Here is a 16803-nt window from a genome sequence, read left to right as displayed (position 1 = left end):
TAAATATTTTGTGTTGATCTTTTCCTTATTCTAGAGATGGCTAATGTTTTATTAACCAGGAGGTAGTAGGGGCATATCCTGTGGCTCACAGTTTTTTTTTTATTGAAAAAGTTTTTCAAATACAAATTCCCCCCCTTTTCCCCCCCTCCTCCCTAACCCCCTCCCCCTCCCCTCCCCTATGACTTCTTCATAATAAAACCCAAATTCATAACAGATTATATAATACTTTACCATCCCCTTACTCCATCCCCATATACTGACCCTTTATTTCTAATAAAATTATCATATCCCCCTTATACTATACATTTCAAAATGACATTCTACTATAACATTATATAATAACTTCTAATTTAGCATAATAATAAATCAAATCTTTTATGTATATTAATCTAACATTTCAAAACAACCTTCCACTATAAAACTATATAATAAATCCTAATTTAACATTTATTCAGTTCATAGTCTACCCATTTCCTTCACCCTCATCGTTATATCTCTTAACTCAAATCTTTTACATATATTCATATCTAAACATAATATCCCTTTTCTTAAACTAAACAATCAATAAACTAACCTGTCTCCACCCACTTTCCTACAAGACTACCATACTTAAGAAATCTTAATATCTTTATTCTTCTGCTCACTCCCCTAAAAAATATTTCCTTATGTAAATAAAATCCTCTTAAAAAGACTTTAGGCTTGTAATCCATATAATATCTTCTGTAATGTCTTTCAGCTGGATTGTAAACTCCATCACCCATGTTAGGGTAACATCACATCCTAATTCCAACAGTATGTTCAGTATCTTCAATTACCATCTGCCCCCATCAATAGCAAATATCTTCATATTAAAAAAAAAAAACAACAACCACCCGAGTGACTTTATATTTGTATTCCATATAGTGTCTGTAGAAGTGTCTTTTATCCAAATTATTAATTCCAACCACCGTAATAGGGTAACAACCAGATCTTCTGCGTGCCCCAATCCCATGACTCTCTTGCCTTGTAACTCAGCATAAACGTAGTATATTTATCAAAGAATCCGGAAAAAAAATAATAGTTCCAATCCATTCAATTTAAGGCCCTTTTCACATCCCAAAAGTACAGCACTGCAGAGGTCTGTCACTCTCCTCAGGATAAAATAAACCAATACTTTGCCAATTATCTTTTCATATATTCAATCACCTCTTAAATAACTGGCATTACACTGTTGTTTAGTTTAAAAGTTTTTGTTTTTGTGAGACCTGCTTCTTCTTTTCTTGACTTTTTGTGGGTTGGATCTCCATCCTGAATTCCTTTCTGTAAATTGTATATCGACTATTTGTTTTTCATGCTGATCTATAACTTGATCTTGTTGGTTTTGCTTTTGTGGCTTAAATCTTTCTGGTTCTATAAATTGTATATCAACTGATTGATTTCCATGCTGGTTTGTGACTTGATAAGTCGTTACATTAGAATCCGGAACCGCCTCTCTTGTATTAAGTAGTCCAGCTGAGACCTCTGAGAGAGAATCCAAAAGCGGTTCATCTGTAGAGACCTCTGTAACTTGTTGTTTCTTCATTACTTGCATCTCCTTCTGCTTTTCTTGAATTTCTATCTCTTGTTGATTTTGCTTTTTAAGGACCTTGTAGTAAAATTCTTCCGCTTTTTCAACAGTATTTAACTGATATCTTTCTCCTTGATATCTCAATATTATACCCACTGGAACATCCCACCTGAATAAAATATTTTGTTTTTTTAGCTCAGTCACCAAGAGTCCAAATTTCTTTCTATCTTTTAACATCTTAGGCGGCAGTTCTTTATATATCCGGATTTTTCTCCCATACAGTTGTGGAGTAGAATTAAAGGATTTTTGCACAATATCATTTCTTATTTCTTTATCTGTAAAGTAAATCACTACATCTCTAGGCAGTTGCCTTTGCTTTGCAATCCAAGAATTTATTCTATAGGCCTTGTCAATTTTACAAGATACCTCCTCAGGATGAACCTTTAAAATCCCAGCCAGAACTTGAGCAGATATTTTTCTTAGATCATCTCTGTTATTTTCCTGTAACCCTCTCATTCTGACCGCAAATTCTGTGAGCCTGTATTGCATCATTACAACTTCTCTTTCAATCCCTTGCTTTATATCTTCTGCATTGTAAGTCTCGTGACCAGCTTCCTTTTTAGACTTTACTTCTAAACTATTGTCTTGAATATTTATCAAATCATTTTCAATTCTTTGTATTTTATTGTCCAAATTATAAATCTTATCATCAACTTCCTCCATTTTAGACTCTAATAATTTGATATTTGTATCCATTTTTATAACAACTTCTGAAAAAGCATTAGTCACTGTTACAATCTTTCGTTGCAGATTATCATACTTTAGTTGTATCATTTCTTTAATTTCCTGCCTTAATTTTTCAAATTTCTGGTTCACAGTCTCATGATATTTTGCCATTTCCTCCTGAAGAAATTCTTTTAAATTAAAACCATTCTGCAAAGTCTGTAGGCTCAGAGCTTGTTCAGATAATTGTGGATGAGGGAGCACCCCCCCCCACTGCTTGTCTGTCAGGCTTCATTAACTTTAACGCCATCCTGCCACACAAAAAAGCTCTTTTTTTTAAAAGAAAACTTTTCCCCAAACAAGATCAAATACAGATCTCCAAGAAAAGAAAAACTTAAAATGGATATTTTCCTTCTAGTCTAGCCGGCACTGTATATTTCGCTACTGTGTAGTTTATTACGGAAGGACTTTCACTTTCGGCTTTCTCAGGCCTCAGCAGTCGCCATTTTAAACTTATTTTTTCCGTTCAAATAGAAACACTTGTAAAATCATTAAAAATACTTGCGATTAGGGTCCCAGGTACAAATCTCACTCTCTTCAATTAAACCATCTGTTATTTTATTAATTGATCCAGTCCCGGCGCCTAGCTCTGCAAAAAAAAAAGCAGAGTCCTCCCGAAGCCCGGAGCATCGGTGAGGGAAAATAGAGAGCCCCGCTCTGCTCGTCCCCAAGAGCAAAAAAAAAACTCTGGGGACTTCACAGAGGGCTCTACCTACCCTCACCTGCTCTGACTCACATTTCCATCAGGAAATGGAGTTTTTTGAGCTGCCTTTCAGATGTAAAGGCGGCTCTTTACAGGCAACAGGGCTGGCGGTCACGGAGGACCGTCTGGCGGCGACAGAAGCCAGACAGGAAGTCCCTGTGGCTCACAGTTTTTACATCTACTTTTATATTTCAAATGCTAAATATGGATAATTGAATATATCATTACCACAGAAAATTGCAGGCTACTACAATGTCAGCTTACTCATTATTTAAAGTACAGTGTGGGCAGTTTCTTATTTCTTATATATTATACAACTAACAACACAACAAAAGCATTGGAATTCCAATTAAACACAGACTTTAGCAGTATTTTTCACAAGATTTTTAAAATGCGCAACAGAAATGTATCAACTGAGCCAGTGAGGGCCAGGAGCTGCCTCTCATTCTGTCTCTCTGGGCACCTGGAAGTGTTTCCACTGCACTCTTGCCAGCCCCAGCCCTGCCCGTGGCGCCAGGCAATCTCGCAGCCAAGGGCCCCTCTCTTCTGCAGCTCACCTTGTGGCTCTAGAGCAGGCGGCGACCACGGTTTGTGCTCCGCCAGGCCTGGAGCTCGGGTCTTGGTCAGGTTGCTGCTACGTTGCCTCCCAGTGCAATGCTCGGCCTCAGCTTGGGAGCAAACCTCTGCCTTCCCTGAGATATGCGATCAACAAAAAAATGGGGGGGGAAGGGATTTTCCTGCCGATCGTCCTTTGAGACTAGCACAGATGCACATCCCCAAAAGGCTCCATCCAAAACCTTCAGCCTTGCAATCCTGCACAGGGAAGGCAGAGGTTTGCTCCCAAGCTGAGGCAGAACGTTGCACTGGGAGACCTCTGCAGGTAATATTGAGTTGCGCGTCTTGCTCCAGTGAGTGGGATGCAGACTGGGGGCTTGGCGGCCAGGGAAGACATGGTTTTGGGATGCAAAGGAAGAAGGGGTAATCTCCCCCTTTCTTCATCTCACTGCATGGAGCTCGCACAATGCAGCGCGACCGCTGGCAAAGGGGGCCTGGCAGGGGACGTGCTCCAGAGATCTGGGCCTGCCAGGACCCCATGCTAGGCAGGAGCAACCCAGCAGGGCTCCTGAGTGCAGTGCAGCCAGGAGGGTGATGAAGCCAGCAGCAGCAGGTGCAGCAGGCCCAGCAGCCGGGGAGAGGCGGGGGAAGCTGATTCTGAAACACCACATGGCATTCTGCCTCATCATAGCAGCAGCCTGATCAAGACCCGAGCTCCAGGCCTGGTGGAGTGCAAACCGTGGTCACCGCCACTCCAGAGCCACAAGGTGAGCTCCGGGAGAGCGGGGCCCTTGGCTGCGAGGTTGCTTGGCACCACGGATAGGGTGGGAGATGGCAGGAGTGTGCTGGAAACACCTCCAGGTGCCCAGAGACACAGAACAAGGGGCAGCTCCTGGACCTCGCTGGCTCAGCTGATCCGTGGGCCACAATTAAGGCTCTGAGCCACCATGAGGTGACCGCATTTGCCTCCTGCGCATCAAAAAAAATAAGACCTCCCTGAAAGTAAGCCTGAGTGCTTATTTTCAAGCTTAAAAGAAAATAAGACCGGGTCTTATTTTCGGGGAAGCACAGTAAATGTGCAGATGCCCTCTATAAGTGGAGCAAAATACCATTACTGAATTGTTACTGCAGGGCCAAAAAACAAACTATCCAACATATAGTGATGAAGTGTCAAAACAGAGCCTATAATGGAGCTTTGCTGATTTCCTGGCTGTGACAAATGAAGCAGAAAAAAATATATCTGTAAACTAGACATATGTTTACAATATTTTAGATTTCATATTTTGTATTTTTATCTTGTTTTCATCAAAATGTGATGTAAATGTGTCATGTTATTAAAAAACAAATAATGACCAATTACCACACACATAGCATAATTTTATGCATGCTTTACCAAATAAAATTTCAGTTTGCTTGCTGGGGCTTATTCCAAGCCAGTATTGCAAATTTTAGTTAAGTAAAACATAAAAACAAGATAAAAACATCAAATCTTATCCAAGAAACAAAAGTTATTTTGCTTATGTAATACATTCCCTGTAATAAAATTTAATCTACTTTATAATCACTACTTTTGGGGAAATCCCTTTGGAATCCTTGCCTCTTCTCAGATTTAAGATTACCCTGTATGTGGAAGAGCTTATTGAAATAATGACTGATATAAAAGTACATCACTGAAATATGCTAATAGTGCTTTTTCATTCATGTATTGATTTACAAATTAAAGTCACTTTCAAAATATCACATTGTCTATGAATGAAAATCCCATGCATGATTAAAATCACTTCCTGCTAACTATCATTTTGTCTGATTGGAAAAACTTCAGCACAAATTAGCTTTTAGTGAGGCCTCGGTCAACTGTCCCAATAAGGAATCTCTAATAGTAAGAGCTGATTTGCAATAGAGATTTCACTAGCATATTTGTAATCATCATATGATAAAAGATGATCATGTGAAGCCACCTTAAATGATTACCTCTCAGAAGACAATTCACTAATTCTTGCAAATGGGGACTCTGCAAAAATAGCCACTTCAATTTCTCAAGTACCATAGAGAATTTGAATTTTTAAAATGTCATGCTTTACCTTTAAAGGCATTCATTTTTGACATATCTAGATAGTTTAAATTTCTCCTCTTACTGAAGAGTAAACTTATAAGATAGTAAAACATGTCCATCATAAGTTTTTCTTCTTCCCATATGGATGAAAACATGCCTTTTCAGGGGGGAAAAAAAGGTATATGTTTAATGAAAAAGAGGATAAATTTGAAGCTGAAGTGATGGATGGCAGTGACCTTTCTATCTGTAAAACATCAGCATATAATAGGCTATTTAATCTTGAGAACTGGATTATTATTAATCAATTATTCATGACAGTTTGAATATATGGGAGATGCTTCTTGTTTTGTTAAATATCACAAAGCAGACGTCCTGTTTGAGCAACAGAAAGATTAAATCTGAGTAAATGTACAAGATACTACAATCTTCAATGTCTACTGCTATTTCAATTTAAGAGTATTTACCTGAAAGGAAGACTTAGATTAGTTCCCAAATTAATTATTGTTATAAAATGAGTGTAATCATAAGGTACTGAAGCATGGTAATGAAAGCAGATGAGGGAAGAGAGTAGTATGCAATATTTCTTTCTGGGAAGGAATGTCTTAAACTGTTTTCTTTACAACAAACATAACATCTTTTATACCTTTCTTAAAGTTACAGAACAAGCAGAATTGTAGAATACAGTCCTATATTTGCCATAATTTTTATTACAACAAGGATAATATGAGCAGGGAATATCTAATTTGCTTTAGCAGTAAGCCTAACATTTTGGAAGTAAATATGTGTTTTTGAAATGAACACCGCAACACCTTGTTTTTAATTTCATACTTAAAATGGTCAAGTCCATCTTCACTTTATCACTGCAATTAAGTAAATATGAATTGATGACAACCATTTCAAAAGTGTTAATTATCTGCTATAAATATTGTCAGCTCTTAGGGACTACAAAGTGAGATTTTCTTTATGAACACAAGTTACTATTTTTCAAGAGTATGCTTATAATTGCATTCAGATTTTGTTCTACAATTTTAATTTTCTAAATGGAATAGTATTTTAACTGAAAGAGTAACAAATTCCTGATTGTAGCTAAGTATTGTAATAGTACTGTATTAATAAAAATTAAACTTTATGGCAATCTATACGAGTATAAATGTTTCTCACTAATGGCCCCTATATAAATATCTTCATCAAGTCAATTAAACTTCTAATAGAAATATATTGCTCTCTTGCATCAAGAGACATAAAGAAACAAGGACTCTGCATCAGCATCTTAATTCCAGAGTTGTGTGACAGTGAGATGGGCAACATATATATTTAATAAACAAATAAATAAAATTGTATATAAGCCATTCATACATGGTTCCTGAGCAAATCAAAAGAAGTATGAACAGTCATTAGAATCAAAAGTAAGACTATATACTCAGTGGTGGGATTCAGCCAGTTCACACCACTTCGGGAGAACCGGTTGTTAACTTTCTGAGCAGTTTGGCAAACTGGTTGTTGGAAGAAATCATTAGGGGAGAGAACCGGTTGTTAAATTATTTGAATCCTACCACTGTATATACTATATCTCAATCAAAGAATACTAAATGAAGAATTTTCAGAAAGCGAGGAGGAGTTGATTCAGAAAGCAATTTATAATAACAGCAGCCTAGACAGGTCTTGCAATATTCTTCAGGTACTGAGGAAATGACAGCAGTTTATCTCCAACAACCCCCCCTCCCAATACTCCAATTTTAATAAATAAAGTTATATTCTTGGACACTATGATAACATTCATGGATATTTGCCAGTAAGATTGGTCCATGGTTTATTATCTTACTGCATAATATAAAAATAAAAAAGATACATCTGGAAATAATTACAGCAAAAAAATTAAAAGCTCTTATAACATAAAAACAATAATTGAAACTATGTAGGTATATAAATAATCCATTCAGGAGAAAGGAATATTCAGTCATGAATGTATCAACTAGATACAAGAACAGTTTTTCCCCGAATGCCATCACTCTGCTAAACAAATAATTCCCTCAACACTGTCAAACTATTCACTAAGTCTGCACTACTATTACTATTAGTCTTCTCATCGTTCCTATCACCCATCTCATCCCACTTATGACTGCATGACTGTAACTTTGTTGCTTGTACCCTTACGATTTATATTGATTGTTTCCTGGTATGATTTGATTGCTTATTTGTACCCTATGGCTATCATTAAATGTTATAACTTCTGATTCTTGATGAATGTATCTTGTCTTTTTATGTACACTGAGAGCATATGCACCAAAGACAAATTCCTTGTGTGTTCAATCACATTTAGTCAATAAAGAATTATATTATATTATATAAACAAAAGCAAGATTAAAATAACTATTCTATTCCTACCTATGCTTTGTTAGCAGATCAAAAATCTAAAGCACTGACATTTTCTTTAATTCTGTTTTCATTACTTCTTGCATATACTGTTTTTGGCAACAAACTTAAAAATAGTTTGCTATTATCTTCTCCCAGGATGATTTTATTTTGTTTTTGGACTTTCTGGTATAGCTACAGAAAGCTATACTCCTGAGATTTCCTCATAATTTCCAATTCTTATATTAATCAAGACCATCTTTGCTTGACTTGATAGTATCGACGTGCATCCAAGCTGGATTCATACATGAAATAATGTGATACATGAAATAATAATGTTATAAACATTTACATTATTCTATAAACTTAACTAACATGAATTATAATACATATCTTGTTTAACATATTCTATAAATTTTGATTTGTTTCAGCATTTCACAAGACCAAGAGCTCTATCTTGATGAAATACTTTTGCACTTGTTACTCACAAGAAATAAAAAGATTGCTTTGTAAATTAATGAATCCCTAATCAGAATTGAATCCAGATGGAAGGTCCTTGTCTTATATAAGAGGTATCACATTAGCACAGATTCTTGGAACAAATAAGTTCTTCTCGTGTTCTGTTTATTCACATGATCTACTATAGAGCCTACATATCAAAATACTTTTTTGTGTACTTCATTTTAGTTTGGTGCACCTGGAGGAGAAGTATACTCATGTGCAAATGCTGTTTGTTGATTTTAGTTCAGTGTTCAACATAATTATTCCTCAGCATTTGGTGAACGAACTGTGTCTATTAGGTTTTAATACTTCTTTATGTAACTGAATACTTGATTTCCTTATTGATAGGCCCCAGTTTGTGTGAGCTGGAAGAAACGTTTCCAATTCCATCTCCTTGAGTATGCGTTCCCCACAGTGCTATGTCTTGAGTCCATTACTGTTCACCTTGATGACCCATGACTGCTGTGCCAAGTTTGTTACGAAACATATTGTGAAGTATGTGGATGACACAGCAGTGGTGGGTCTTATCCAGGATGGCAATGAAGATTCTTATAGGGAGGAGGTGAAGGCTTTGGTGGACCAGTGCAATTAAAATAACCTGGTCTTGAATGTTAACAAAACAAAGGAGATCATTGTTTGTTTTAAAAAGAACCAGCATAGTCATACACCATTTTGTATCAAAGCTGAAGCTGTGGAGGTGATCAATAGTGTTAAGTATCTGGGAGTGCAGATAATTAACAGCCTGACTTGGTCTCTTCATACTTTATCTTCAGTGAAGCATGCAAATCAGTGTTTGCATTTCCTGAGTCGGATGAGGAGAGCACATCTTTCTCCTTCTATCCTGGCCACTTCTTACAGATTGAGAGCGTTTTAACAAACTGCACCACTGTTTGGTAGCAGTGCCTCAGATAGAAAGTTCATAAAGAGAGTGGTAAGGACAGCTGTGAAGATTATAGGAAGCTCACTTCCTGATATTCAGGATACTGCTTATAAGGGCTATGTGCTTAGAGCTCGAAGCATTGTTAGAGACCCCACACACCCATTTCATGGTCTGTTTCTGTTGCTCCACTCTGGGAGGAGGTTTCAAAAATAGCAGGACTACTAGATTCTATAACAGCTTTGTTCCATATGCCATCCGTCTTGTAAACTCGCAGGATTTTTTTCCCTCAAGTATATGTATACATTTCAACTAGAATGTGATGTTTCTCTGTGTCATATAAGTGTGTGTATATGGGAATATGCATAATGGTTATCTTTTGAAAGCTGAATGCAACAAAATTTCATTTTAATGTATGCTGATTAGTATACATTTAAAGTGACAATGAAGTTTTTATTCTACCCTGTTCTATTCTATCTACTGTAGAGCCTACAAATCAAAACACTGTTAGATGTTACAATCCTTTAATTCCATAGTAATTATTCAAAAGTAAATTCTTCAACTGCCACAATAGTATTGCTGCTATTGGGTTTGTTCAGCCTCTTATGTGAAACTTAAATGATACCATAATAAATCTTACTTGAAATATATTCTAGTTATCCTACAATGCTCCTGCACACTCATACACCAACCAATAAGGCTATACCTCATGCTAAGCCATAGTTTCTTTTAGCTATGTTTTATGGACAAATATAACAGACTGGATCATCCAGAATGCAAAAATAATGATCCTGGTTTATAAACAATAATGATGGGCAATAATGAACAATAATGATGGGGAAACATTGTTCTAAACCACAAACAGATCCTGTTGCAGTTTAACAAAATATGTCATCTCAGAACTATATAACACATATTTCTATAATTATAAAAAAAGAGCAATTAAGATACTGGATGGATCTAACTACCAATCTAAATTACAATGTGGTTTGTTTAGTTAGGGTAGAACACTATGTGAATACTTTATACTATTTATACTTCATACTATTTTATACTATTTATACTTTATAAACTATTTATAATTCAGCACAACATATGAAGCTAACCAAAATCACCAATATAATGTATTTGTGTCACAGTTTCTCCTCTTTGATACATAAGATTTACAGAAATAATTCTTGGGGAGAAATTTGATATACTTGGTAACATATTGTAGTACATTAACAGCCTATAGGGCAGTTTACATTGAAAACCACTTCCTCCCCATCCCTCAAAAAAAAGGACAGTAGCTTTGCTATTTTGTAAATACTTACTTCTAATGAGATTACCATCACTGCCATTTCCCCAGATGGACTGGGCATGTGTATCTGCTTGTATGTTTTGATTATGTGAATGTTCTGGTCCTCTTAGCACTCCTACAGCTGTTTTGTCTTTATCCGTGTTTTCTAAGAACCACAAAACATTAAGGTTAACATTTTATTTTTCCATTTTTAAATTTACTGTGATAAATGAGTTTCACCAATTAGTTGACAGATAGACCTTTAGGGATTTATAACTGATACACTCTACAAAGAATAGTTTTTCACAAAAATTCAATATACTACAGTTATTATACTACATGAAGACTATGGCGGCGCGCATAGACGCTGCAGCTTTGAGCTCCTGATATCACAGTGGAGTGTGTAGGCAAAAACTAGTCTATACCCACGGGGAGTTACTAAAGATTGGATCTTCTAGTCGACTAGATATTATCAGTGACTTCCAGTGGTCTCATAATATACCAAGTGGCATAATAAAACTCCCAGGCTCTCCATGGATTGTTGTTGGGCCTAGGAGGCAGAGAAGAGAATGGAAGCAGAGGCAGGGATGCAGAGCTGGTTTACTAGCTCGGTTACAGAAGCAGCCTCACAGACCAGCATTACCAAGCATTTTTCTAATCAACTCTAGTTCCTTTGTCCACAAAACTGATGAACTAGACCTATGGGTAGCAGCAAATAAGCTCATTCGTGACTGCTATCCATTTGTACCAGATGCGTCAGTGGAGCTAACTAACTGCACCACACACCGCTTCGACAGAAACAGCAACTCTAGTAAAAGCAAAAGTGGAGGACTTTGTATTTACACACATAATGACTGGTGTACTAACAGTAGAGTTACTTATACACACTGTTCTCCAGATGTGGAATTCTTAACTGTCATTTGTTGGCCATTTTATTTACCTAGAGAGATTTCTGTTATAGTTATCACCACTGTCTATATTCCACCTGATGCAAATGTTAGCACGGCGCTGTCTAAGTTATATGACGCCATTGAGAGGCAGCAGCAAACTTACCCTGAGGGCGCTTTTGTCGTGGCTGGGGATTTTAATCAAGCCTGACTAAAGTCTGTTCTCCCTAAGTTTGTGCAGTATGTGCAGTATACCACCAGAGATAAGAACACTCTAGACCATATGTACTCAAACTTAAGACAGGCATATAGACCAATCCCCCTCTCCCATCTGGGTACGTCTGACCACATCTCTCTGCTACTGTATCCAAAGTATATCCCTCTTAGGAAAAGGATATGGCCAGTCAGGAAAATTGTCAAAATCTGGCAAACTGGCAAGTTGCAGGACTGCTTTGAGACTACCGAGTGGAGTATATTTGAACATTTGGAGCTGCAAGAATTCACTGATGCTGTACTCTCTTACATTAAAACATGCACAGACAATGTAACAGTGAATAAGCCCATAAGAGTTTACAGTAATCGTAAACCCTGGATGTCAGTAGGGGTACAGGGAGTACCCCTGTACTGAGAGCCTGAAACTCCACCTTCAAGGCAGGAAATGAAGATGAATACAACGAGGCCAGGACAAATATGAAGAGAGGCATTAAGGCAGCTAAACAGAAATACAAACAAAAGGTAGAGAAGCATCTGGAAGATAATAACTCAAGACAGGTGTGGCAGGGGCTACAACACCTAACCAACTATAAGGGCAATATGAAAAAAAATAGCCAATGCTGATGCCCTGCTGGTGGAGGAGCTAAATAGCTTCTTTGTCTGCTTTGAGGTCAAAAGACTTGTCTCTGTGGCTCTAGTCCAGGGGTCAGCAACCTACGGCTCCGGAGCCACAAGCGGCTCTTTTGCCCCTCTGCTGTGGCTCCCTGTCAGATGATCCCATCACTGGCTGGCCCCACCCCTCACACTCCCTTCCCAGTCACTCCTTGCCTGGCCTGAGAAGGTAAGGGCAGTGGTAGGGGATGGAGAAGTGGCCAGGGCAGAGACAGAGGCATACAGAGAGAGGGGGAGAGAGAGAGACATAGAGAGATACAGAGAGAGGGGGAGTGGGGAGAGAGAGGGAGGGAGGGAGAGAGAGAGAGAGAGATGTCAAAAGGATTTTGTGATTCCTGGTGTTTTTGGTTCTCTGCCCTAATGACCGGCTGGGTAGGTGTGGCTAGGAGGGTCATGTGACTGGTGGAAGTGAGTGACATTGGCCATGCCCACCCAGGTTTTGTGGCTCCCGGTGTTTTATTTTCTGTGGGAAATGGGTACAAATGGCTCTTTGAGTATTTAAGATTGCAGACCCCTGCTCTAGTCCAAAGGCCCTATAACCTCCAGCCACTTGCCCTGGATGAACATCAAGCAAGAACTGTGCTGAAGGCTGTAAATCCCAACAAAGCTTCAGGTCCAGACGGGGTGCTGGGGAAAGTGGTAAAAACCTGTGCTGACCAATTAACAGGGGTCCTGACTAGGATTTTTAACATCTCCCTGCAACAGGCTAGAGTCCCATCATGCTTGAAAGCAGCCAGAATTATCCCAGTTCCGAAGAAAGCAGCCATAAACAGCCTGAATGATTATAGACCCATTGCACTGATGTCTATAGTGATGCTTTGAGAGACTGGTCCTACAACACCTCAGGTCCTGTCTTCCACCAAGTTTTGATCAACACCAGTTTGCTTATAGAAGCAAGAGGTCGACAGGAGATGCCATCACCACTTCTCTACATATTGCACTGAGCCACCTTGAGAAATCAGGGAATTATGTCAGAATGCTTTTTATAGACCAAGGGTCAGCAACCTCAAACACTCAAAGAGCCACTTGTACCAGTTTCCTACAGAAATAAAAACACACAGGGAGCCACAAAACCTGGGTGGGCATGGCCAACTCAATGTCACTCATTCTCACCCAGTCACATGACCCCTAGCCATGCCTACCCAGCCACAAAACCATTCTTTATGTCTCTCTCCCTATCTCCCCCCTCTGTGTCTCTCTCCCTCTGTATCTCTCTCTACCCCACTCTACGTATCTCTCTCTCTCTCTCTCTCTCTCTCTCTGTATGTGTGTGTGTGTCTCTCCCCCCCCCTCCCTTCAGGCGACCGCCCTCCTCCTCCCCTCTCCTCTCGTAACCTCCTGGCCAGCTGTGGCTGAGCAGGAGCATGTGCATGCGTGGGGAGACCCTCCTCAAGCAAGCGCTGAAGTGCAGCAAAGACGTGCACAGGGTGGGCGGCTGTTTCTTAGGAGGGTCTTAACAAGACACAGCTTCTCTCTTGCACTAATGCTCCGGCTATTGCTTTGCCATGTCATCCCCCATCCCCGGCAGCTCTTCAGCCGAGCACGGAGGGTGCGAACTCCAGCCCGAAGCAACAGGAAGTGAAGGCTGTCTTACATGCAAAAGTGGAGTGAAGGCAGGTACAGGACTGCTTCGCTCTTGCACTCTCTGGTGACCCTCTTCCCCCTCCTCCTCTCAGGATGCCCCGGACAGCTGTGGCTCAGCTGGGAGCATGTGCATGCATGGGAAGACCTTTCTCAAGCAAGCGCCAAAGCTCAGGAAAGGCGCATGCGGGGCGGGAAACAGTTTGCTTAAGGAGGGTCTCCCTGCGCATGTGCACGCTCCCGGCTCAGACACAGTTGGCCAGGGGATTATGAGAGGAGGAGGGGGGAGAGTGCAGGAGTGAAGCGGCCCTGTACCTGCCTTCGCGTCACATTTGCACGTAAGGCAGCCTTTGCTTCCTGCCATTTCGAGCTGGAGTCCAAAAAAGAAATAAGAGGGGTGAGGGGCAGAGCCAACCAGTGATGGGACAGGGAGCCATGGCAGAGGGCCCAAAGAGCTGCTTGCGGCTCCAGAGCTGCGGGTTGCCGACCCCTGTTATAGACTATAGCTCGGCCTTTAATACCATTTTACCAGCATTCTCATTGAAAATCTGACTGACCCGAATTTTCCTCCCCTCACTTGTGACTGGATCAAAAACTTCCTGACAGATCATCCACAAGCAGTAAGGGTTGGTTCCTTTACATCTTCCACCCTGAAGCTCAGCACAGGCTACCCTCAGGGCTGTGTGCTCAGCCCCTACCTGTACTTGCTGTATACACATGACTGCATATCCTCTGATCCATCCAACATCATAATAAAGTTTGCAGATGACAAATGGTGCTGGGTCTCATAACTGGAGGGGATGAATCAGCATACAGGGAAGAAATCCAGAAGGTATCCACATAGTGCTCAAAAAACAACTTCTAAATATTAGTAAGACAAAGGAGATGGTGCTAGATTTCCAAAAGCACAGAGAGGAACTTGCCTCACTGTATATTGAGGGAGGCTGTATGGAGAGGGTTTCCTCTTTTAAATTTTTGGAAGTGCTTATTAGTCAAGATCTTACCTGGAAAAACAACACATCCCTGGTGATTGGCAATGCCCAACAGACTTCATTTCCTTAGAGTCCTGCAAAAAAATCAGGTGAAACAACAGCTGATTACTTCTTTCTATCAGTCCACGATAGAAAGTGTCCTCACATACTGCATTACAGTATGGTACACTGGTTTAACTGCTGCGGACAGGAAGGCACTACAGAGAGTGATCAATTTGGCACAAGAAATGATTGGTTGCCCTCTAACACCACTGGATGACATCGCCAGGTCTTAGCAGACTAAGAAAGATACTCAGAGATAATTCACACCCTGCTCAGTGTCTCTTCACACATCGGGCAGAAGACATCGAAGCATAGCCAGCCAAACAAATAGTTTCTATCCTTGGGCTGTCAGACTCTTAAACACAACCACAATCACTCCACACACATGCGGAAACATATGACTAGTTTTTCTTTTTCTTTCTTTTTCTTTTTTTCCTCCTAATTGCTTGCATAGGGATTATTCTTTATACTATTTATGTTGTTTGTATTTTTTTGTCATGGACTGCACCAGTGAGGCTAAAACCAATTTTGTTGTATACATGATGTACAATGACAATAAAGGCTATACTAATTGTTGAGAAACTCAGCAGATCTATAGTCTATCCACAATCACTTCCTACACACAATCTTTTTCCCGTATGCAATGCAAAAGAAATTAGAAATATTATAAATGAGTTGATATACCATTTTTGACCATGGAAAGACAAGTGTCAATTTACATCAATAGAAGATCAACCATTCAAAAACTATGAGAAATTAGAAGCATTCTAAATGAGTAAATGGAAACAGTTTAGCATCACATTCCACTAGAAAAAGGAGTCTGCACTAAAAGACAAACTGTTTAATAGTATATTCCAGCAGAGGAGGGACGATTTATTCACAGGAAAAGTTGTATATACAATCTATAAAAGAAGAATGGAATTACAAGATTTAGTGGAAAACTTTTGATCTGATTTTATTTTTTATTTAGATTTTTAATCCTGCCTTTTTATTTTTATAAATACCATATTTTCCAGAGTATAAGACACTCTGGAGTATTAGACGCACATTAGTTTTTGGGAAGGAAAACAAGAAAAAAAATTCTGCCTCTGCCTACCAGTATTCATCTGGCTAGCGTCCTTGCAACAAACAGAAAACAGCCCGGTCAGCTTCAGCACGTTATTGCAGCCTGATTCAGCATGAGCAGCTGATTGGCAGTTGGATCAGCCTCTATGACTATGACTGCTGTACTGTAGGCAAGCTGATTTGTTTGTTCAATTGATATTATCTGGACTACTGTAAGTGCATAGTTCACATCTATCATCAATGGCACCAAATGTTTTCTAGGCACAGTCTTCAATGTTGGAAGCCTTCTTCTTTCTGCATTTGTTGCAGCATGTGCCAAGATTTTAGCTTTCAGTTCAATGCCTCGCATTGAGTACTCCTGGTGCATCAATGATGACTTCAGACCCTTGCTGATCCTAATCTTGCAAAATATCCGCATTTTCTTCGAATTCAGACTGTTCAGTTGCTCCAGATGTTATTGGAGTATTTTTGGCTGCCACTTCAGCAGACTGTTGTTCAGCAGTCTGTGTTTCTGTTTCACAATTTTTCCGTATTTCTTCAAGCTCGATTTCACTGAGCACTTTATTCTGAGTGATGAATCGTCGTTGATCAGCTAATCGTAATTCAATTATCCTTGAGTCTGGGTATTCTTGTTTCCATAATTTGTACATCCTTTTTTGATAGCCTCGTTTTTCTGGTTCTGCTTTGTAGTAGCATTTCATT

At 39.4% G+C, this 16803-nt stretch overlaps 1 protein-coding gene across 1 annotated transcript in view; it reads right to left on the bottom strand.

The window, feature by feature from the left end:
- Positions 1 to 14721, bottom strand: part of MDFIC (MyoD family inhibitor domain containing) — a 98452-nt gene extending 83731 nt beyond the window's left edge. Inside the window, 2 exon segments of the mRNA XM_087874325.1 lie at positions 10684 to 10815; positions 14532 to 14721. Of these exon segments, the coding sequence (XP_087730451.1) occupies positions 10684 to 10815; positions 14532 to 14721 (322 nt within the window).
- Between the last annotated feature and the right edge of the window lie 2082 nt (positions 14722 to 16803).

The sequence above is a fragment of the Pantherophis guttatus genome, chromosome 7 (genome assembly GCF_059756535.1).
Source record: "Pantherophis guttatus breed Tessera chromosome 7, ASM5975653v1, whole genome shotgun sequence".
Classification (NCBI taxonomy): Eukaryota; Metazoa; Chordata; class Lepidosauria; order Squamata; family Colubridae; genus Pantherophis; species Pantherophis guttatus.
The sequence above is the reverse complement of the archived record's forward strand: the minus strand, read 5'-3'. Positions and strand labels throughout refer to the sequence as shown.